A 23,209-nucleotide genomic window follows, 5' to 3' on the forward strand; every position below is an offset into this window, starting at 1 on the left:
TTTTTGACCCTTTGTTGTCAACTTAGACTTTTAGCAAAGGTCAAAGGCTACTGTACCTCCCCCCCCCCCCCCCCCCCAAAAGGTCTGGTGATGCTAATTCATGTTTTAATGTACATGTACTTTCCAGCTGGATTTCTGCAACTCCCTATGTTTTGGTATTGACCAGTTGTTGATGCACCCCTTCTGACTGGGAAAACACAAACATGAATGTATAGTATAACGCCAATAATTGGCCTCGCTCCGCTGGAACCAGTACATCTTAGGATGGTTGATTTTAAAATTCTCTTTGTTTGGGTTTAATTTATTAAACGCCTATATATCCATCCGAGGTTGACTTAGCAGCAAAATGTGCTGTCACTGTGTGTGTGTTTACCTGTGTACAGTCTAATCTGTTGATCTGCGGTTAACAGTTCCTATAGGGATGGCACCACATGAGATACAGAGCAGGTCCATTAAAAACACAAAATATATATATATAAAATTTGATGCTGTTTGGAAGGCAAAGTGTGGTCACACAAAAAAAATATTGATTTCATGTAGATTTTTCCTCTTGTTTGCTCACCCTGGATTTTGTAAATTGATCAAAAAACAAACTTGGTATTTGCGAAAGCGTTCATGCTTTACAGTAAAGCTTTTCGTCACAGTCCTGTATCTTAACACAACATTATTATTAGTCCCTTGGACAGGTGTGTTATTAAATCAGTCTCACCATAACCTTTTAGTCTGTAGTTGTTATTTTAGTCAGACCTGAAGACGGCGTCTCTGAGGAAAATCTTTTTCTTTTTTCTCCCCCTTCCATTTAATGAAACTTGTTCTTTGATCTTCCCTTAAGAGAATTAATTTCCGTGACTCTTCTGCATGATCCATAAAGGTAGAAAGGGCGTAACAACTGACAGGTTTACACTCCTGATTGTAACCATTTGTCTTCGCCGCAGCGGTATTCTCAAAGGAGTTGCTAAAACCTGCCCCGAAGAAAGTACTCCTGTGTTATAGATCTATCATTTTCTTGTTCAGAAGCAATTTCCTCTGAACTCGTGTGCAATGTTTAAACTATACGCGCTGGAGGAGATTGTTTGACACATCATTTGCATTAATATATTACCTTTAATTCATATTAGTGTTTCTTGAAAGGTGATTTTTTTTATATGCTGAATGCTTTAGAAAATAGGTCTCTTTGTTCAGTTCAGGCTGGAAAATAAGAAACCGACTCTGTACAGCAAGAAGTGTACACTTTATTTTAAGAGTGTTGCTCCCATAACTCAAAGCCACAGCTTGTGAGTTCATAGATGAGCCATTTAAGTTTCAGTTATGACATGTTATCACAATTTAATATGATATGATAAACTGGAGAGCAGCATGGCTAATAATTTAAGCAGTGGTTGTGCCCCGCTGATGTCATTTTGGTTTCCTCCAACCTCTTGGGAGAATATTCAAACTCAAAGTGCCTCGTAGGGGGCCATCCATCCATCTTCTACTGCAGGCCAATATTTACATTTAACACCAACAGTGTAAATGTTAGCATTTATATAAACAGAGTATATGCTTGCATCTTGATTTTGTGCCGTCTCCCCCCTCTAGTTTTCCTTTCTTTTTAATACCATTGTCCGGAAAATGGAAAATGAGCAGCCTCAGCATATCATTGTTAAAGTTCTAGGTTACCTTTATATAGGTAGGCGGGATTATTTATATCCAGTAGCACCATCCAGATTCAAAGCACATGAAGCAAGAAAGGAGAAGAAAATGAATAGATAAAGATTAATAAGCGGTTACACGTGTAATTTATCATGACACAACGGCAAACTATAATGTTTTAGGCCTAATCTAAATGAGCTGACAGCTTCATGTATCAAAGGATTTTTAAAAAACTTTGCAAATACACAGGAAGCTGGTGAAGTGTTTTAAGACCCAGTGTGAGTGTTCCCTCTTTCCTGGTGGGAGTGAGGACTCTGGAGGAGCTGCTGCTGTTGGCATATGTTTTGCAATACTAATACTAATACTTTTCTTTATCAAACTTTGTATTGTTCACAAAACAAACTTATATTCTTCCTTGTTTTTAAGGTAGTCTAGTCAAGCCATGCCTGGCTTGTTAAAGCTAAAATTACACATCGATGAGAGGAAAAATTTGATTTCTTCTTATATCTGAATTGAGAACACATTTTGTACTAGCAGCAGGTTGTTGTCCCTAAGGGCATATTTTGTGACCTTAGATCAAATCTGGGGTTTGTAAAAATGGAGCTTTCTTTCATACTTAAGGGAAATAAAGATAAGATTAGATTGGATTAGATTAGAAAACTTATTCATCCCTTTGGGAAGTTCCCTCCGGGTTGCATGCAGTGAAAACAGATGCGTTAAACAACTGGAAACATTTAAGACACAGGATATCGAAAAGACACAATGTGCAATATTAACTTCAAAAATAGAGCACTAGAAATGGATGAGCAAAGAACTGAGCCAGTGTTCAGTCTGTGCTGTGTGGATGGCGGACAGGTGTTCCCTCCTTTCTGTCCTCACCCTTTGCTCCCTCCTACGATTGTGGAGTTCTACAGTTTAATGGCACAGAGGGACAAAGGCGTTTTTCAGTCTGGTTGTGTTGCGTCAACCTGTCACCGAACAAGCTTCTCTAGTCACCGATGTGTGTAGATCATCGGAGATGACCAGCAGTTTGTTCAATGTCCACTGGAGACTCATGACTCACGGCTACCTCAGAGGAAGTAGCCATATTTAGAGTCTAGGAGATAACTTTATTTAAGTAGCCTCTCTTTGAACTGACTGAATGTTTGTACATCAGGAGTGGGTCTTCTCTTCAAAGGTCACATTGGACTATTGTGATTTAAAGGAAATACTTTGAGTTTTAAATATAACTGAAGGCTACCATTAGTTCTCCTACACTTAAGGACGAGGCGAGAGATATTCAGCTGTGATGTGCAAACCCACGTTGCTTAATCCTGTGCGCCTGTGTGTCTTTCTCACACATTATTGTGAAAGGTGTCTAATTTTGCACTGAGACACACTGGTGGTCTGGCGTCTCACACCTGCGAGATACTGCTGTCAGGAACACTGCGCTGGTCTGCCTTACAATTAAAAGATAACCTGGTGTGTGTGCGTGTGTGTGTGGACTTTATTACACCCACTATACCCATGGTGTGGTATACAGCTGAATCATGCATTGATATTGTTGGGGTTGTTGTTTTGGAACCTTTTGTGTAAAAGTCACCACACCTCTTTATGAGCAGAATTGCCTTGGACCAAGTGATGCACAGCCTTAACCCTTGATTCGTGAAGTGACTTGTTGGGAGCTAAAATTGCAATTGGTAACTGGGTGTTACACTCTGCTCCAAGTGTCTTTTCCCCCTTCTACCGTGTCCTAATTCCACATAAGTCTGCATGTGGTCAACCCCCCCTTTTCTTTCACTTGCTCCCTAGAAAGCCTGTGCAAACCACTGAGCTTCATGGTAGCCATGTCATGAATGACAAGTAGTCCTGGTTAACCATTCATGGACTTCACTTTCGGTGGAGTAAGACGGGGAAAGAACATACTGTATCCCCCCCCTCTCTGTGTGCCCTGCTGCACTGAAAGCTCAGTATCAGTATCTATCTTTCTGTCAGGAAGCAGAGTAAAAGTTACAATGACAGCCATTGAATTTTCAAGTAAACACAATTTCCTTTCATGAATACCTGCGCGGCAATAAGATTTATGTGACTTAACGTCAATCTCTTGTTTTATACTGTATATCCTCTATTTTGTCGCTCATAACTTTATATGTGAGAAGCTGTTTTGCATTCGTCAGTGGGAGAAAGAAGGGGGATTTTCTTCATTTTCATCATATTTTCCTCAGTGTACACAGATGGAACCCCAGAAAACAGTGAAATGTGTGAAAAGTATCTCATCATAATGTGAAATACTATAATTTTCTTTTCCAGATAAATGTGTTTTGTGCTTGTGTAGATCCACTGTGATCTGTAAGTTGTAATGCACATGTGTTAACGTTGAACTTAGGCCTAGTTTTGTTGAAATTGCACTTAATTTTCTCAAGGAAATTCATTTTGTTCAGTATAAGTTTTGTAAGAAAGTTACTTTGGAGTAAATTTGGAGTTTGACACCCCTGCTCTAAATTTAAACACAATTAAATAAATCTTGCAGTAAACAATAATAACAGTAATTTAGTGCAAAAACTAAATAAATATAGGAATAAATCACCCCTTGAAAATGGAATCTTACATTTACTGAAGGTCTTCCCAGCAAAACAGTAAGTGCTTTCAGTGCATGTTACAAATCCACTTTTGAAAGCACCAGAAATAATACACTTCTGACTTCAGACCATTGTTATGTTGCTTAAAAGCTTCTTTTTTTACGCTGCAGCTGTAAAGCTGACCACACGTCATTGTGAGACCAACCCATGGGTTCTCAGATGGCTCTGAAGGCATTTAATCAACTGTGTTGGTCAGAAAATAGCACACGCGTTTGTGTGGGGCTCTGAATCATGGCGTTGGGAGCCCAGAGAGGCATATATATGTTAATTGTAGAAGATGATATGCCTGCACTATGCTGCAGTTTATTCTCACTCTACCTTAAGGGTGTGTGCAAATAATTCAACCTTGAAATGCAGGTTTTTGTCAACTGCTGATATTAATTATGATCGGCCATTGTCTTCTTCTCGACACAAACAAAGACACAAAGAAATGTTTCTCAATAAAGTTGTTATTGTTTTATGTAGAGACGAGATGTTTCTTGGTTAACCTTTCCTACCTCCCTTGTCTTTGGATTCACGCTTCTTTCTCTTTTTTTGTGTCTATTTTCTTTCACAGTACCTCCAAAAATCATCAACCTGTCGAGAGATCTCGTGGTGAACGAAGGCTCCAACGTCACCCTCATGTGCCAAGCCAATGGTAAACCAGAGCCTTCCATTAGTTGGAAGCTCATCTCCTCCTCAGGTAACTTGTTTGTCTGTAAACAATTACATTACATGATATGTATATACTTTAGTTTTCACTTCCTGTGCCGCCTGCTTTATTTCCCCCCCTGCTCTCCTTTTCCTCTGCCTCTTTCTTTTCCCATCACTCCTGTGTTTATCGCCCCATCTTTGACTTTGTTCGACCGCGGTGGATTTCCCGCTTCACTTATTTACCCATTACCTGTTTTCAGATCATCATTACAACATAATTATTCACAGGAAAATAAACTGGCCCCCGTTGTAATTGGACTAATTAATTAGGATAATTGGATGGATGTAAATGTTGTGGAGACACTTTGAATGACAGGATTAATGTAGAGGACATTAAGAGCATTACGCAGAGACAAGCGAGTCGAAAATCAGTTGAGTTGTATTGTATCTGCTCAGAGATTATATTCTATTATTTCCCTCTGAAGCGAGAAGGAAAGTCTGTGGACCTGTGTGTGTGTCAAAGCCTCACTTAATCAAACGAGACGCCTTCATTGATAATGAACTGCATTTAGAAGCCAGAACATTTGGGCTTTCATCTGTGCTGTATGTGTTATTATAACAATGGTGTGACTGACTAGGCGACGAACATCGAGAGAAGACAATAATTATTTGTGAAATACTACAGACACTGTGTGGTAGAGAATAAAGAAGCTACTGTCAGTGTTGTTAGATTAGTTTCCCTTCATATATTTTAAAGACATAAAACATCTAACTGCCACCATAGACCCAATGTATGTACTGTTGTATTCCAGTTAGCTGAATGAAGCTAATTAAGGAGTAAGAACATATTTTAATGTCATATTAATTACATAATTAACGGACATCTCCAACAACTGCAAAAAGAGCTTATAGTTTGAATGGAAATAGTGCAATTTCTCACTTCTCAGTCATTAGCTTGATGTCTGCAGATTATGTTAATTTAGTCAATTATGTTCTCATTTAGTGAAAATGGACAATAAAGCACGAGTGGACTCTAGTGTGATTGACAGCTGTTAAGTCCGCAAAAAGTTCTATTCTTAGCTCCACAGTGCAGCACAGAGTCCTACACAAACTTCCAGGCTCAGAGGATTTATCTGTCCAGTGAATATGTGTTATATATGACAGCAATGTGCCTGCTGGAGCCTGCCAATTATCACTTTTCCAAATGCTAACTGCTGTTCCCAGTAGCCTCTGTGGCTGATGTCATTTTAGAGATACTACTAAAGCGAGCGTTCTGAACAGGGCTGTTTTGGCAGGGTGCTTCATTCTTGTGGTATTTTGACCAAAGCATGTCACAAACATGTTCATTCGGACACCAGGGAACTCGGTTGACTTGGAGCCTTTAATTGTAGTTTTGTGAAGTGTGGTTGTATGAGGCATCACTGCCTATGTGTGCCTAGAACCTGCATATGACAGGCAGAGAGTGAGTGGCTTACAAAGCAACACCGACTTCTGCTTATCTGATGCCGAGATAAAGAGCATGCCTGGTGAGTTCCAGGCACCGTGCATACAGCACTGGCTCATAAAACAACACCTGAATTGTGCCTTCACAGACGCCCCCCTTTCACACCTGGCACAAAAATATATTTTCTGTAATCAGATTTCAGTCAACAACTGGTCGGTCAACAACAACTAGTGGAGATACGTTAACTGCTCAGTCTCCTCTGCTTTCTTCAGTTTTCCACTCATCGAAGAGGACTTGTTTCCTTGCCTTCGAAAAGCAGAAAGAGCAAACATATGATGGCAGCTGTCGTGGACGCCATCAATCGTGGTCGTACAGCAATCAGATCTTGGTGTGGACACAGGAAATGTAAATGTAGACACCAGGTACAAAAGGAGCTGTAGTCAAAAGTGTGGGGCACTGTGACAGAGTCGCACAGACTGTAGCCTCTCCATGTTGACTCGCATCATCATCAATCTGCTCCCCGCAGCCTCTCACAGTCATATGTGCAGAATTTATTAGTAACAGAGCCCGTCAGCGTCTGTGTAAACCACAGAAACACTCAGCGAGATCTCATCCAACTTGCTTGAGGCTGGACTCACAGCTTACTCCGCAACATCAGTGTATTCATGTTGCATTTTTAAATTCTTGGTGTTTCGACAAATTCAGTGACATAGTCTATCTACGAATTAAAAATTGAAGTTTATTGAAGGAGTGTTGGAGCTTACTGTTCGTGCTCCTTTTTCTTTGTTTCTATAGACTGTATCTGCATGCTGGTCATATAGAATCCAGCACACTGCACTTACATTTCTGCTTTATTGGATTTAAACAGGAGAAGAAGCTGCTACAGCGATCACTTACCACACAGAGGACTGATACTTCCATAGGTGTTACTAGGTGATACAGAACATTATCCTATATGAAGAAGTCTGCAAATCCTTCCCCAGCCTGCTGAAGAAAAGTCACAATATTACAATTCATCCACCGGGCTACCAATGATGTCTGTATAAGCTTGATGACAGCTCATCAAAGAGTTCAGTTAATAGTGTTCTGGAGAATTGCACGATCTTACAAGCCAATCTTGTGGTCCTGTGACTGCAGCAACACCCTCCATTTAAATACATTCCCAGTCCTGGATGAACATTTATCTTCTTCCCACCAGAATATGACATCCCCCAGTTTTAAATCCTGTATGCTGTTTCAAATACCTTATCTCTCTGTGCCAAAAAAAAAGGGAACAGCCTGCAACACATAACCAGCTATTTCTGTATATTGTCCCCTCAACCAGGGATAAACCACTAACCACTGCTTCTCCCACTAAGTCCTGGGCTTACAGCATGAAAATGTGAAGACACCTGCTCATTGTGCTGTCACATCAAGACATCAATTGCAGTCTTTCATGGCCTCGCCAGAAAAGCTGGAGAAAGAAAGTTCTGCCGAGGTGAAACAATGTGACCCAGTTTCTCCCGCAGTATTTGTTGTGATTTCAAATTCCCACACGTGTGCACTATTTTGAAGGGCAGGCATCAAAAGAAACGGCTAATTAGCAACCATGTTTTTTTTTCCTCGCCTCCCCAGCAGCCCACGACGAGTTCAGTGACAACAGTCGCTTTATTCATTATGAACAAATGTGACAGCAACTGCCTCTGCTCTTTACACAAACTCTCCGTGGAGCCCGAGAGATCATCTCAGTCGCTACCATGACCAGTGGGTGACTTTCCTGTAGCTCCAAATACTCTATTTTCCTTTTCTTGTTCTTACAGCCAGTTTCACTGGAGTTGAACTGATCTGTCGGAACAAGAAGACCACAAATTTGAGTCGACCATGACTTAGAGAGATTGTCAGCTCAACACGGCTGGCCTTTTTCCTGTCCTTCAGCATAGCAACAACCACAGCTCATGCTGGGAATGTGCCAATTTAAAGGCGGTGGCGGCCGTGGCGTCGAGCCCGTGGTGAGTTATGGTGGAGCTGTATTGTAAATCACCGCATGTGAGCGTGTTGGATAATATTGCTAAGTCTAGGTGCAGAGAGTTTCTGCTAAAGGGCATTACTGTGCTGCCTGACACAGGCAACCTGATTAACTACTGATGTGCTTTGGTGTTAGGGTTCAGTGTGTTATTGATCTCGCTGTGTGATGCATTGCAAAATGTTTGTGCGCGTTATTATCACATTCCTTTGTATACTCATACGGCAGCTGTAAGAATGGACTTGGGTAGATTGGAAGGGTTGTTTTAATGTCTTTTCTTTATGACCAACGGGACGGTTTGGCCATTCACCAGCACTTTCTAGCAACTTTGTAGCCTTCCGTGCATTGACCATCTTCTCCACTCACTTTCTCTGACCTGCTCCACTTTAGTAATGAATGGGAAATAATTTTTCCTATACTTTTTAGCGTTTCCTGAGGCGGTGCTGGCTCAGGAGGTGGAATAGGTTGTCCACTAATTAGAGGGCAGAAGTTCGCAGCTCTTTTTTTTTTTATCCTTAAAATGTCCATGGGCGAGACACGGAGCCCCAAATTGCCCCTGATGGCTATGCCAGCAGTTTGAGTGCGTGATGTGTGACTGAATCACAACAGCACAATATACTGTGAAATGTGATTTGAGTGGTCATTAAGACTAGTTAAACACTGTGTGTATATATATATGTATATGTATATGTATATGTATATGTATATATATATATATATATATATATATATATATACATATATATATATATACATATATATATATATATATATATATGTATATGTATTGTGTATACATATATATGTATATGTATCGTGTATACATATATATGCAGTTGATTACATTTTAAGAATCTTAGAGAGCATACTTTAGAAGTCTGCACAAATGTTCACTTGGACTCACAGATTAACTATTTTGAAATTGTTAACCAAAGGACAAGATCACATAATGCTCACATACAAAAACTATTTGGCATCTTGAAGATATTGTTTTTATCAGTCTTAAAACTTTAACACCTGAGTCTCAAAACCCTAACCCGTCTGCTTATTTTTAACCATAAAAGGGCCAGGAAATGTCCTGTGAGTAAGTGCTTTTGCCCATTTATCCAGACTAACTCTCAATATCTGGCAGTTATTTACAATTTACTGCATGTTAAACTAGTGTATTAACAATTTAAAATTAAGACAAATAGAAAAGTTTTATTGAGAAAAACACTGTAGTTAAATTTGAAATTTGAACAGTATAAAACATATTTAAAATTTAATTGTTCAAGTTTTTAAGCATATGGTGATGCAATGTATTGAATATGCTACCCACTGTATTATTTATTAAACCCTATATATGGTGGCTACTTGGTGAAAACCCAAGTATTTTTATAGGTAGCGTCCTTATAACTCAACTATATGTCCATTATTTAGTAATAAAACACTTTCTGCTCTCTGTGTAGGAAGGAGGTTGAGTGAACTTTGACCCACACTTGTATTTCTCAAGGACCTAATCAATTATCTCAGAAGTGGATCAGTGACCTGCTGGCCCTTTTTTCTTTTTTTTATTATTATTACTGCTGTCAGTAAGATGTTCACACTTTTTTTGCAAATGAACAATACATTACCAGAAAATGTAATAGCTGTGCTGAACAGCGGGAGGGTAGCGGCTCTCGCTGTTATTAAAAATAATTGACGACAAGTGGCCTTGCAAGGCGACGTCATTTAAATATATCTATTAGACGCAAAAACACATCAAGTCTGGTGAAAATGACTCACTCATTGCAGCATGATGACTACATGACTGCTCGAAAACACAATGTCTAATTAGGAAAAGCTGTCTCATTAGCGTTTACTCTTGAACCAGCCAATCAATAGCTTTGTAATTTTTATCTTTAATTAGGTGCATAGTGAATTAGCGAGCTAGACAGTGGGGAGAAAAGGTCTGATAGAGTTGATTGCCGTGCCGTGGCCCAGGGCCTGGGCTAGCACGTGTTTCTGAGGCGTGGGACTGAACCACTTGCCTATCTCTGGGAACTATTGCTGTGAAATCTCATTAACTGAATCCAACAGCTCGTTTCATTGCTGCCTTAACTTCCTGCTCTGATGTGAACAACAGGAGCTGAGGTTTTTTTTGTTTTTTTCCCCCCAGGCCTCATAAAGGTGCAGTCTATTATAATTGCCTATAAATACATTTTGATGTGGGACTTGTGGAACCTGAGTCACCCACGATCCAAATTACACAGTAATTTTTTTTTCAGTCAACACAGTGACCATGTTGTTATTGTGATAATGTTCCTGGACCAAAATAACATTCCATATTTACATATCTATACGGATGAATATCAACCTAATAGTGTTTCAACCACTTGTGGCACATGATACACTAATGATGACTATTTCAAGGTCATAAATGTTGTTAGGTTGAGGCTGGGGTATATTCTAGATCAGTGGTGCTCACACATTTTATACCAAGGAGCACCTAAGAAAATATTGAGCTCTCCAAATAACACCATTATCACCATTAACGTTCAAATACTGCGGTGTAACTACTTTTCACAGGAGGCAGATTTATTCCCAGAAAGATATCATCATCCTCCACTTCTTCACGTATACTTCAGACACTGGTATAGTGAACTTAGATTAAGATCACACTTAGGGCTGCAGCTAACAATTATTTCCATAATCCAGATTATTTTCTCGATTATTTAAGTAATAGTTTGGTACATAAACTGTTAGAAAATGTTGAAAAATATTGATAATTCTTTCTCAAACTCGGTATTAGTGATGTTCTCAAACGTCTTGTTTAATACAAAATGACTCGGTTTGAATGATTTATTTGTTCTACGGAGCAAAGAAACTAGAACATATTGACATTTAGGATGCTGAAACTGGTTTAAATCCTTCAAAAATCACTTTAATCGATTGTCTAAATAGTTGACAGTTAATTTAGTAATCTATTAATAATCAAGTAATAGTACAGATAATAGCCTTTGGTTATGTTTAGGCACAAAAGCACCTGATTAAGTCCATGAAAAGATCACAACTTTTTACAACCCTGACCAAAATATCATGAATAATAATTAAATTTGGCCTAGAACTTTGATCAACTGCTTTCTCATAAAGTGTTCACACCACGACCAAGCCGTCCTCTTTCCAGGACCAATGTTTCACAATACCAGATTACATTAGAAAATGTTAATTATGACACATCCACTGGGAGACCAGCTTGTCAAAATTATGTTAACTAAGTCACATGGCTCTTATATATTTATATAATATTCTTGATATGAATACTGCAGTATTCATGTTATACATATATATAGGTGGGCTTATATGGGACCTTTGAGGAATGTGTGATGAATGTGAACTATAAGCGCCAATAATTATAATGGGTGCCACAGTGACTTACCATCCCTGGGCTGTGATATCAGCGGTTTAATTTAAATCATTCTCTCTCTCTCTCCTTCTCTCTAGCGCTCATCTTTCATGTTTTTTCATGGTGTGTGCCGTCCAATAAAGTAAAAAGCCTTAAAACTAATCTCTTACACAACCACTTCAGATCACAGACCCCGATCTCTACTGTGTGTGTGTGTGCCCTGAGATAGCTGCTGTGTGTGCGCCTGAGCTTTTATGCAACACCAACCTCATTGAGGATCCGAATGTAAAACAAACTATTTTTCCATGCTCTAAGACATCCTCTATTCTGTGCTCATCATCTCTCCGCTCGTCGTGATCAAAATAGATGCAGTGACTGCTTGCTTTATGCTTATCTCCTTTTTGTCTGGATTTATTCACAGGCACCGGCACACGACTTCAATTCAACGATGTTTCGTGGCTTTGATTTGTAGCACGGAATGACAAATTTCAATACGAGTGTCGTCTTGAGAACCCGGCATTGATTTCTCTCGTATGAGATTCTTAATTTGGCCAGTTCCATTTTGACATTGTTAAAAAAGGGACTTCACAGATCACCTGGAGTTCACCTGGAACCAGGCACCTATAGACCACACCAGTGGCGCTTTTCCACCGGCCCGACTTTAAACGGCACTACACTACACGACACGGTTTAGCGAGTGTTTCCACTAGCGTAGTACCTGGAACTCGGCACTATTTTTAGTACCTGCGGTGGTGAGGTTCCATTCAGTGGTGCCGGTACTATGCGCAGGTACTATGCGCTGATTGGTCAAAACTGCCGGTAACTGATTGGCCAGAAGTGTCGTCACTGGGTGCGTCATGAGCGCGACATAAAATACAGGATGCAGGAGTCTATTTCACCATTTTTCAAAAAATAGTAGCGCGCAAATACTTGGACATGGCGACTCTGCATAAGAACACTCCATGGTCCAACGACGAGGTCCAGACTGTCCTGTGTTTAGTCGGAGACGACAAAATACAGAGAGCTGGACGGAGCCGCCCGTAACGAGCAGGTCTTGCCGGGAGTCGATGTCCGCTCACGGCGTAACACAGCAACTCCAATAACTCTGCACACGCCAACGGTAAGTTTTTTATTTTCAGCCTGAGAGCAACGTTTAACTACTGCTGAGAATAAACTCGCTTAAACAAGACATTATAAAAGTAACATCATGTGTGTCGGTAATCTCTGTCCGTCTGTTTACACGAGACAACGTAGTTGGCTAGCTAGTTAGCAATGTCGCTATTAGGTGCTCAACCTACAACAAAACATTACGTAAACCTGTAAAAGAAACCAGATTTGTACAAGTCATGAATTAGACTTACTACCGTGTAACGTTTTGTCTTTGCGTGTTAAAACAGACTAGACCAGAATATACAGTATGGGTTCTATATTTACATTATAGACAGAGAATGAGCATCGGATATTATATGTCTATATTACACTTTTGCAAAAAGACAGTATATTGCACATGGGATGAGGAGCGTGGTTATATGTTGTCTACTGAGAGCTAACAGCTGCAGGGAGGAATAAAGGATAATAATAATGATAAAGCTCCTTCATTTAGGGTGTTTCAGTCTGTGGCTGAATATATATATATTGTTATGCGTGTAATTACAGCGTATGTATACACTTCTTTTGTTCAAGAATCCCATTCCATATGTGAGGAGTGTTCATCCACCCCAGCAGAGCCATCAGCTGCTTCGTTATCGGGGGCACCAACTTCGCCACAGACCACAGATCTGTGCAACTGGTAAGAAATAATAAACATGATTTACAGCATTTGTGTATTTCCTTAATGGTTTGATTAATAACCCCTTTTCTCTTCTCTATAGTGTTATGTAGGGAAGAGAAAAAGAAGCACACAGCTGTCCTCGCAGAGCTTCAGGTGGAAGATGTTCAGTAGCAGAAGTGGAACCGGACACAACGTAACCGCCACACCACGGGAGTGCTGCGTTCAACCACGCATTCCTTTGAGTGATTGGGCAGCTTGTCCAGGCAATAGGTGGCAGGAGCATGTGACCTATTTCCTCCCTCCTGTCCTAAGACTCCACCACCTATGTACAGTTTATTTGATTTGCTGTGCAATTTAACTTTGGTTTGCTGTGTTTTTTTGTTTGAATAAACAACAATGTGACTTATGTGATTACGTCATGCGTATTTCTTTTCTTTTAATTGTGGCAGCCTTTACAAACAAAACGTATACAGACAAAAGGAGACATCTCTGCAGAAAGTACAAACTTTTATTTGTAATTCAGTGAAAAACAGTACAATAATAAAGCATTTTACAAATTCACAACAAGTGACACATCAGGCCCTCACCTACATCTCTGCCATCCTCTACACCCTGTGCCACTGCCACCACAGGTTTAACCACTGTAGCTGCTGTGTGTGCATCTCATTCAGTGTCATAGGTCTCACCATGATTTTCACACAGGTTATGCAGAGCACAGCAGGTCATCACCACCATGGATTTCACCAGCTGGACTTCACAGTCATTCCTTTTCAGGAGTGACAGAACCATCTGAAACACACAGGCAGCATGCTTACGTTAATACCAGAATACCAAAAATAGAGATTGCTTTCGGTCATTACTACGCTGTACAATTGTACAGTACTTTGTAGAAGTCTGAGGCCACCATTAGATTGTTGCTATAATGACAATAGAGGAATCATTATTTCTATTTCACTTTACTGGAACACAATCAGAATATATGTATGCAGTTTTTTGTTGTTTTAAAAAAAACATCCTCTACAGGTGTCCAGTATTTAGTGTGATCGACCCTTACACTTGAACAATAACACAACTCTGTTAATACTCGAGTGGAACCTTAATTAATGTTTCTGGTTCAAGACATGCGTGAGTATTACATACTCAAAAAAACAACATCGTTTCTGCACAGTACTGTATATGAGCTAGTTAGCGATAGCAACTATATTAGCTTACCCTCACTCGTCGTCTCGTAACATCTCATCTTCAGTTTCATGATGTATGACTTCCCAAACTTCTCTGTACTCCTCCACAATATTTCTTCTTGCCGCCTGTAGCTTTTTCTGGCGATCTTCTCTTCTGTGTGTGAACAAATGCCACAGACCGAGCAACAGAACGAGTCCACGTCCGTCATTGTTTATGTGCGTGTGTGTCTCGCGTATAAGACGTCATAGCAGTTTCGCGCAGCCGGGTTGCAGCCGTGTTGTGATAACCACGCCCACGTTGAGAAGGTACGTTCTCTGTAGTGGAAACACAACTAAACCGTGCCGTTTCGTGTCGTGTCGCTCAGTGCCGTGTAGCCCGGAGCTAGTGGAAAAGCGCCACAGCTGTCTGACACACCGGTGTCCACTCATATGAATGTAACTGAAATAAAACATTCATATTACGAATAATTTACCAAGTTGACATCATGTGCTGTTGAAGAAAAGACCATTAACTATTAAGGAAAATATTTACTGACATTACATAAAAATCAAGTGAGAAGCCGGCTCATTTTCCCATAGACCTTCATTCCAATGTATTTGTTTTGCAACTATGGTATTTTTTTCTTTGTAGCATATTCTTACCTCCTCTTTAGCTTTTACAACCTTCTATGGTTTGAGGCGAAAGGGTGCCTCATTTTGTTATTTTTCACCTCAAGTGTTTACTTGCAGCTGAATTCCAGTTGTTATTCTTTGGTCATCACATCCTTGTCAGTTTCATGTCCGGTGTTCAGCTGAAGATTTGATTCAAGGAGTCTTGTAAAATACAAAATTGTCACTGTGCTCAGAGAGGGAAGGAGAGAGAGAGCACCGGAGCAGAAAATGTCCCAGTACTTGCAGAAGTCCAAACTTATGTTCCAGTATCTCCCTGCTGCAGAGAAACTCTGCTCCAGCCCCGGGGCCATTGTGTGCATGCCCTGCTATTTCAAGCACTCTGGGGTGTTAAAAAAGACTGGAAAAAATAAAGACCCTGCGCGTGTGTGTGTGTGCATGCCTGTGTGTGAAGACTGATGATTTCACGCTGAGGCAGGGGCCTCTCACACAGCCGTGACCCATCTCCCCCCCCCTCACCTTTGATAGATAGATGGCTTTAGGGGGCTTGTGGCGGATCAGAAGTGATCCGTAGTGTCTTCCAGAGACCGTGCAGCCTGACTGCAAAGTTTATCAGCCTAGGTGGTCGGCCGACACCCACACAGTGCACAGGAGCATGCACAAGACGGAATTCTACCTTGGGAACAAACAATGGATGTTATTCAGATTTACACGTGGCTGGGTTGCCAAGGAAATTTAATTTGAAGTTCTTGGTATCGGTAGGTTCAAATATAATATATTATATTTTTTTTAATTAGCGGTTGTATTAAAAAAATGAACACGTGTGCCATTGTTCATATCACTCCTGTTCTGGCTGCTCTTAATTGGCTGCCTGTTGAAACCAGAGCAGACTTCAAGGTGATATTACTTACCTATAAAATTGTAAATGGGATGGATGGCACCTTCTTATTGGTGTGATTTGGTGATTATAATTGAAAAGCACTTTGATTGAAAGAGCTCTACAAATATTGTTCAGAGATATACAGTCGTGCAAAAGTAGTGTCCGTGAGACAATTGGTCAACTTCTTAGTTGTATTTTTCCTGTGTCCCTCAAAGGAAAAGTGGTACAGCATTATTTTAAATTCACCATATGATACATTCATATATATACAGTATGTGGATAAGTAATGTCGCCCACTCCTTGCCACATCAGACGCACTCCACAAGGTTAAAATAAAAGAGACATACAACTAGATTTCAAAAACTGCATCTCACCTTGATAACTTTTTTCTTGAGGACATCTGAAGACATCGTCTTACCCGAAGAAATTAACAACAACAAAGGTCTAAACTTTCCACTTGTACTGATGGACCGTGAACACAAAGAGCCCAGTACTTTAAGACAGTGATGGGCAGCTTTTGGGGGGAAAGAAAAAAAAATCACCATCTCACTTCAAATCATCATTGGCATTATTTCGCAGAAGGTTTTCAGTGATGCTGATAAACGCCACAATCCAGTCCACAAAGTTACCTCGTCTCGGAACCCGCCTTTTCAATTAAATTCTCGCTGTCAGATTTAGAAGCAGATACAAATGCGATGTCTCCAATTTCACAACAAGACAACAAATCGTCTGAGATTTGTTAATTAAAGCCACCAAACTTTCTTTCTCCCAGTTAGAAAAAGGCGTTATCTGTGATATGTTAGAAACAAAGTTTAGTTGAACCGTGGGAATGTTATATTTGGAATTTGTATTATTTCATTATTTATTCCCCTTTTTTTTTCTTTCTTTTTTTTACTAATTCATTAATGCCGCGTGGGAGATTTAGAAACCTGCTACCTCCATCTGCTTTCCCTTAGTTAACAGATGCTAACCCTTAAAAATAATAATATAATAATAAGCTTCTTGTGTTTGTTTTATTAATGACGCGAGACTCCAGTGATTTATCGTCCAGGCTATTTTACAAACTAAACTAAAGTAACTAAATACCTTACCTAAGGGGGACTGTATTTGTTTCAAATTCAAATATACAGTATAAAACAATTATTTGTCTGAACTTTAAAGAGTTCTCTCGCACGCAGCTGCTTCGTCGATACTCTAACCTAGATACAAAAGGACTTGTGGACAGAGAGATTAGAGGCAGCCACGCTTTTCATATTCTTTGTACTCTCATAAGTATGCACGCTATTGCCGGGGTCATATCTAAGCTGTACTGTCACAACACATTCTCTTTGCCGGCAAACCCTCTTCAATAGACATAGAGCTGCCTTATTGTAATGTGTTAGAACCCCGAGACATAGTGTGAAGCTATGGTTCTGCTCGTCCCTTTTATGTTTTTTTTTTTTTTCCTTCGAGAAGGATAATACTTCAAAGGCAGTGTGACACATTTTGAAAATTCCATACGCCAAAGGGTAACAATCGGTGGGAAAAATAGCTATCGTGTTGCTCGGCTGTGCCAAAAGAGGCACGGATTAAAGCTTAATTTGTACGACTAACTTAAAGAGTCATATGCTTTTAAAAGTCAGTCTCCGTTTTTTACTGCGAGTCATGCTCGTTTTACTGAATAGAAATAGACAGTGAAAATGATATTGAATCTCCACGAATTCAGCGTCTGCGTCTGTCATATACATCACAAACACAATTTCAAAGTGAAAGCACTGTCGTGTTTCGATTCCCTGATTCCATTCCCCTTGTTTTCCTGTCTCGAAAAAGCTTTATTGTTAAATATTTTCAGGACTAACAGATGCGTGGTTTTTATTACTGAGAAGCCTGGAGTATATAAACATAGATTTTTTTTTTTTTATGATTTTCAAAGGCAAAACCCCACAGCATACCTCTACAGCAGACACAGTGAACAGACACAACCAATCGGTGCTGCAGCCATCACACACCGCAAATATATCCATGAAACCGGCACAAGTCCACTTATCTTATCAAGAGCCAGAACTCCACAGTCCTCCCTGCTCGTGAGGTAACGCCGTTTGTCAGTGAGTTAAAGCCACAATCCCTGTCCTTGTGTTTTTTTCTTTCACCGCCGCAAACAAAGAACGTGTTCCTTCATCTTTTAACACATTTCACTCCAACTAGCTTTCACCCAAGACAATAGTAGTATAGCATCTCTGTTCCACTCTCCCGTGTGTGTGTGTTTCTGCTAACAGCTCTGAGCCTATTATTCTGCTATGATTCCTTCTTCTCCCCAAAGTTTGGTTTTATCCATTTAAACCCTACCTTATCACATTGCCTTGCCCCCTCTCTTTGAAAGCCTATATCCCTCAAGCATCTAGTCTCCTGTCCAAATATATCTTCTTTTTTTTTTCATTTTCAACCCCATTTTCTTCTTTGCCCTGAGTTTTGAGGATTGTATTTCAGGGACACGGCAAGGATACCTATTCCTTCTCTGGCCTCTCCTGAGATATCCCCCCCACTCTCTTTGCATTTTTCTCCTCACTAACTTTCCATGTGCAGTTCCCCGGTGTCCTGCCGTGTCACCTTAGCAGCAGTGCAGGACACATCGCTATCTCACTAAAGACTTCATCACAAATTCTCCTACAAAGGCTTGGAAATGACTTCAAGCCATCTCCTCCTCCACTTGTAGAATTACAGAAACCAAAAAACGTAATATGTCAGCAATTATGCTGTCATCTTATTTTCTTGTTCTCTGCGAACACATGGCCAATAAAATGAGGAAAAATGCTATAATGAGGAGTTCTTGTGCATTCCTCACGTCTCGGATAGTGAAGTGCCCTGTGAACTCGGTGTTTCAGCCGTGACGGCGTTTGTTCTCGCTTTATGCACAGAAAGAGAAGCTTCTTTGGCACATTCTAGTAGTCTGATGGAAGCAGCAGCACAGGAAAAGGCTCAGTAAGACCAACCAACAACATACAACAACAGCCACACTGAGATCTGGCACCAGAAGGGTTCTTAAAGCCTGGATAATTTCCAACCAAGCCCATTTGAGAACAGAGTGAGTGTCCTGTCCTCTTGCATATTCAAGTAAAATCCACCATTCTTCACTTGAACGTCCCAGACATCATCCTCCTGATGTGAATGTGCCTCAGCATTCAGAGTACCTACCCATTTGGAGAGGAAGACGGGGGGTTGGGAACCTAAGTGTGATTTACACATGATGCCACTCCTGGATGATGGCGAAGGTGTCGGAGCATTGTGTGCACAAGAAGAAAACAATATGATCATGATAAGGCGTAGGTTTTGACGGCGAGCCTCGGAGCGAATGCACATAAAAACATTGGCACGGAGACTCGTTTGACAGTTCAATCAAAACTCTGTTCGCTGAAACTCTCGTTTGGTGTTTACAGTGTGTGGGCAGTGTGTAGGGTTTAATTAATCATCTTGAGCTTTACATTACGGTATTGTGTTGAATAAAAGCACACGTTGCTGTTATCGCTGTTGTCCGACACACTACGGCACACTTTTGAAAACCCCCCAAGGCTTCGGCGGTGACAAGATTACGTTATTTATAATCTACAATATCGGGCTCAACGTTGCTAAACATGCGTGAGACTTATGGCGTCGCTACAGCTGTTGTCAAGTTGGTTGTGTTTCATCCATTAATTATGGAGAAACGTTGATTCCTGCACGTCAATCCGGAGGACAGCTGTTTATGCCGTTCGCGGCCATAAAACCGAGAGGCTTGATGCAGGGTATTCTGAGAATGCGCGTCAGCTGACAGCCTCGTCTTGATTAACTCTCCTCAGAGGATTACAGTGTCTCTCTTTAACTGACACTGTGGTCTCTATTGGCAAAATGCTGCGTCTCCTGAGGAGAAGAAGAAAACACAGTACCCACCTATACAAGTCCTCCTGATACTCCTCGTCAGGGTGTCATTGAGGGTTTCCTTTCCATAACAACCTTCCCAGGTGCAATTCAGCAATATGCCTAAATCCAGCAAAGTGAATCCATGTGCAATATATTACTGTCACCTAGCAGCATCTTGGGAGGAGGCTTGAAGTCAATTATGTCTTTTGTTCTTTACTTTGAGTGCTGTATTAAGGGACTCTGTCAAGTGTATCAGATTGATAGAAGAAGTAGTAGTAGTAGCAGCCCCTTCCTTCCTCCCTCCCCCGAATCATATTCTCGGCAGTTGAGCTTGAGAGACACACAAAGAAGACGAGAGTATGAGAGTCAAAACAAGATGAGTGAGGGCAGAACAAAGCACTAATCACCAGTGCGCTGTAACATCCTCAGAGAAATGTCAGTTAGCTCAAGAAGCCATCTTTGTAACTGTCGAAGGAAACAAGAGGGGGGCTCGTCGGAGTCGGACACAGAATGTCGCGTGATATTTACTGGTGTGCGTTTTGACGCTTGCAGATGTGTGAAAGTCTTCCCGTCGAGATGGCGACAAAGACTTAACAAGGTCTGTGACTGATGTCGCTTCGATCACTGGAGTTCTGTGTTGTAGTTGGAGCCCAACTTCCAAAAATACACTTACAAATTGTCTAATATCTATGTTTCATCTCATCTTTGAGCTAATGTTTCTAAACCACAGATGTGCGTGCCAACATGACTGGTTTCTACTGATTGTGGCACTTTGGTATCAATGGTGGAATTATGGTTATGAATGAGGTTATGTTTTGGCACAGGGAGTGCTGTGCCTTTTTGGTTTAGGCACAAAAACACCTGATTGGGAAGATCATGCATGGTTTATCATCATCAGCTTTATAATCGTGTTTGGCTGGTTTCTTCATATAAACCCAGTTAAAATGATTAAAATCGACTGCAGAGCATTCAGTACTGTGCAAAAGTCTTTGGCTACCAATAGATTTTCTTATTTTAGCAATGCTATAATGATCATACAGTAAAATTATTTAAAGTTTAAAGAACTGTCATCCTGACTCTATTAAACCTGAAGTGGAACCCCTAATTAATGTCATTGTTGCAGTACATACACATGTTGTGTGGTATGAGCTTGCTAATATAGAAGACCAACTTCCAGTCAGATAATTTTAGTGAAACTCCAATCATTGCAGAATTTGACAGACGACAAAGTTGGAATTGCCCAAAGCACAGTACGGTAAATCCCCTGAACGTGCCTTTGATTTAAAAATTTGGATCCAGGTTTGTAATTACAAGTTTTGTAGGAATAGTAGTGCATCAAAAAACTGTTTGGAAGACACTAGAATACATAATGAATAAAGAGTGCTGCAATGGAACTGGCAGCAATCAAATAATTATGATTATGGCAAATGTCCATAATCAACACCTTCCCCCTTCCTCTGCCGCGCACCTGCATGACAATGACTTTCCCAGAGGTCACGCAGCTTGGTACGCGGAGTGCGAAACCATCAATCAGGATCCACAGCTGTTGAGTCATTGCATTAACTCCGAATGACCACCTCCTCTCTGTGTGTGCGTGTGTGTGTTTCACAGGGGACCTGGTATCAGATGACGAGTACCTGGAAATCCCATCCATCTCCAGACAGAGAGCGGGGACGTACGAATGCACAGCTATCAATGACATCGACGCAGATGTTCAGACTGTGGACATCACCGTCAGCTGTGAGTCCACTGCTGAATTTATGGAACACCTTGCATGCCAACATTTATTACCATTAGTCAATAAGAGAATGCAATACTTAAGTTGAATATGTAGGCTGTGGGAAATCAGTGATTTCTCTTCACTACCATATAACCCTCAGGCGTAATTTACTACCCTCTTAAGTTATTAGAGGACAAAAATGTCCACTACTAAAAACTGCTATAAAAACATTACAGATTCATATTTTTTCTGCATAAATATCTTAAATCGGTCATGAATATTTTGTCTAAGATTAGCCAAAATATTGACTTTGATGCATAATTAGTTTGTGTGTAGCATCACATTTAAAATGTGCTTCCCTCTTAAGTCATAAATGACAACAAATGTCCACACAAAACTGCTATAAAAATAGCGCAGATTAATATTTTTCTTTCTGCTTTTTGGGGTTAAATCTTTTCATCCACTTCAGTCCTGATCAAAACTATCACATATTGAATAATTAACAGGATTTTAACCCTTCAAATGCCAGTTACAATTACATCATGCTAATGGGATTTTTTTAATGGAAAAACACACTGACACACACTTATATTAACATCAAGTTAACATCAAACTGGCATTCAAAGGGTTAAACATCCAGGGAAACATTAATTACAGCAGCATGGTATCAGGCCTGAAATAAAGAATAAAACATATCAACACACCGAGTGATTTGATAATGAAGTAAAAGCAAAGATCAGCGAGAAAGCTCAAAACGACCAGTAAAGGCCCAACAAAAGCAGGACATATACAAAGATGATAGATGTCATTGTGAATGTATTAAGTACCAATGAAATGAATTTAAATAATAAATAAATGGATGAATAAATTCACGGCAAACCGAATGAAAGCGAGGTCGTCGAGGAAGGTTAATGACTTTAATGTCACGCACTCAAGGACCTTAATAAAATATATAACAGAGAAATATGAGACTTTCTATATTTAGGTCTAGACTTCTCGGCTTTGTTCAAACAATCGAGAAAGGAAAATGTATCTATGATTAATAAGCCACGGAGAGAAGGGGAAAGAATTGTATCCCATTAAAAAAAGTTAATTTCATCTCATTGTGTCCTGACACGGTGCAATCTCACAGGTTTGATAAATACTGTACATAATTTGACCTCATAATTCTTGTTAACTTGTGGTCACGGAGCAGATCACACACAGGAGGAGGAGGAGGAGGAAAACTCCTTCTCCTTATTTCCTTGACTCGACTTGTGCTGCCTTGTTGCCCTGATCACACAGTGTGTGTGTGTGTGTGTGTGTACAGATGCTCCGACTGTGTTAGAGGGCAGAGATGTTGGCGTGACCCTTGGCCAGAGAGGAGTGCTGGAGTGTGAGGCTGACGCAGTGCCCGAGGCGGACTTCGAGTGGTACAAAGATGACAGAAGGTAGCAACTTTTACGGACGATTATTATCGATCGGCTGCCACTCACGCAGACA

At 40.4% G+C, this 23,209-nt stretch overlaps 1 protein-coding gene and 1 long non-coding RNA gene across 2 annotated transcripts in view; both read left to right on the plus strand.

The window, feature by feature from the left end:
* Nucleotides 1–23,209, plus strand: part of ntm (neurotrimin) — a gene marked incomplete at both ends in the record, with an annotated part of 103,084 nt that overhangs the window by 74,958 nt on the left and 4,917 nt on the right. The window contains 3 exons of the mRNA XM_083909948.1: nucleotides 4,807–4,932; nucleotides 21,619–21,747; nucleotides 23,037–23,157. Coding sequence (XP_083766074.1) covers nucleotides 4,807–4,932; nucleotides 21,619–21,747; nucleotides 23,037–23,157 — 376 coding nt within the window. The remainder of the gene's footprint in view (nucleotides 1–4,806; nucleotides 4,933–21,618; nucleotides 21,748–23,036; nucleotides 23,158–23,209) is intronic.
* LOC310944233 lies at nucleotides 12,703–13,619 on the plus strand. The gene is made up of 3 exons (XR_014593127.1): nucleotides 12,703–12,813; nucleotides 13,377–13,482; nucleotides 13,565–13,619. It is a non-coding gene; the product is annotated as an uncharacterized lncRNA (long non-coding RNA).

This window comes from Microchirus variegatus (genome assembly GCF_963457635.1).
Source record: "Microchirus variegatus genome assembly, chromosome: 2".
In the NCBI taxonomy this organism is placed as follows: Eukaryota; Metazoa; Chordata; class Actinopteri; order Pleuronectiformes; family Soleidae; genus Microchirus; species Microchirus variegatus.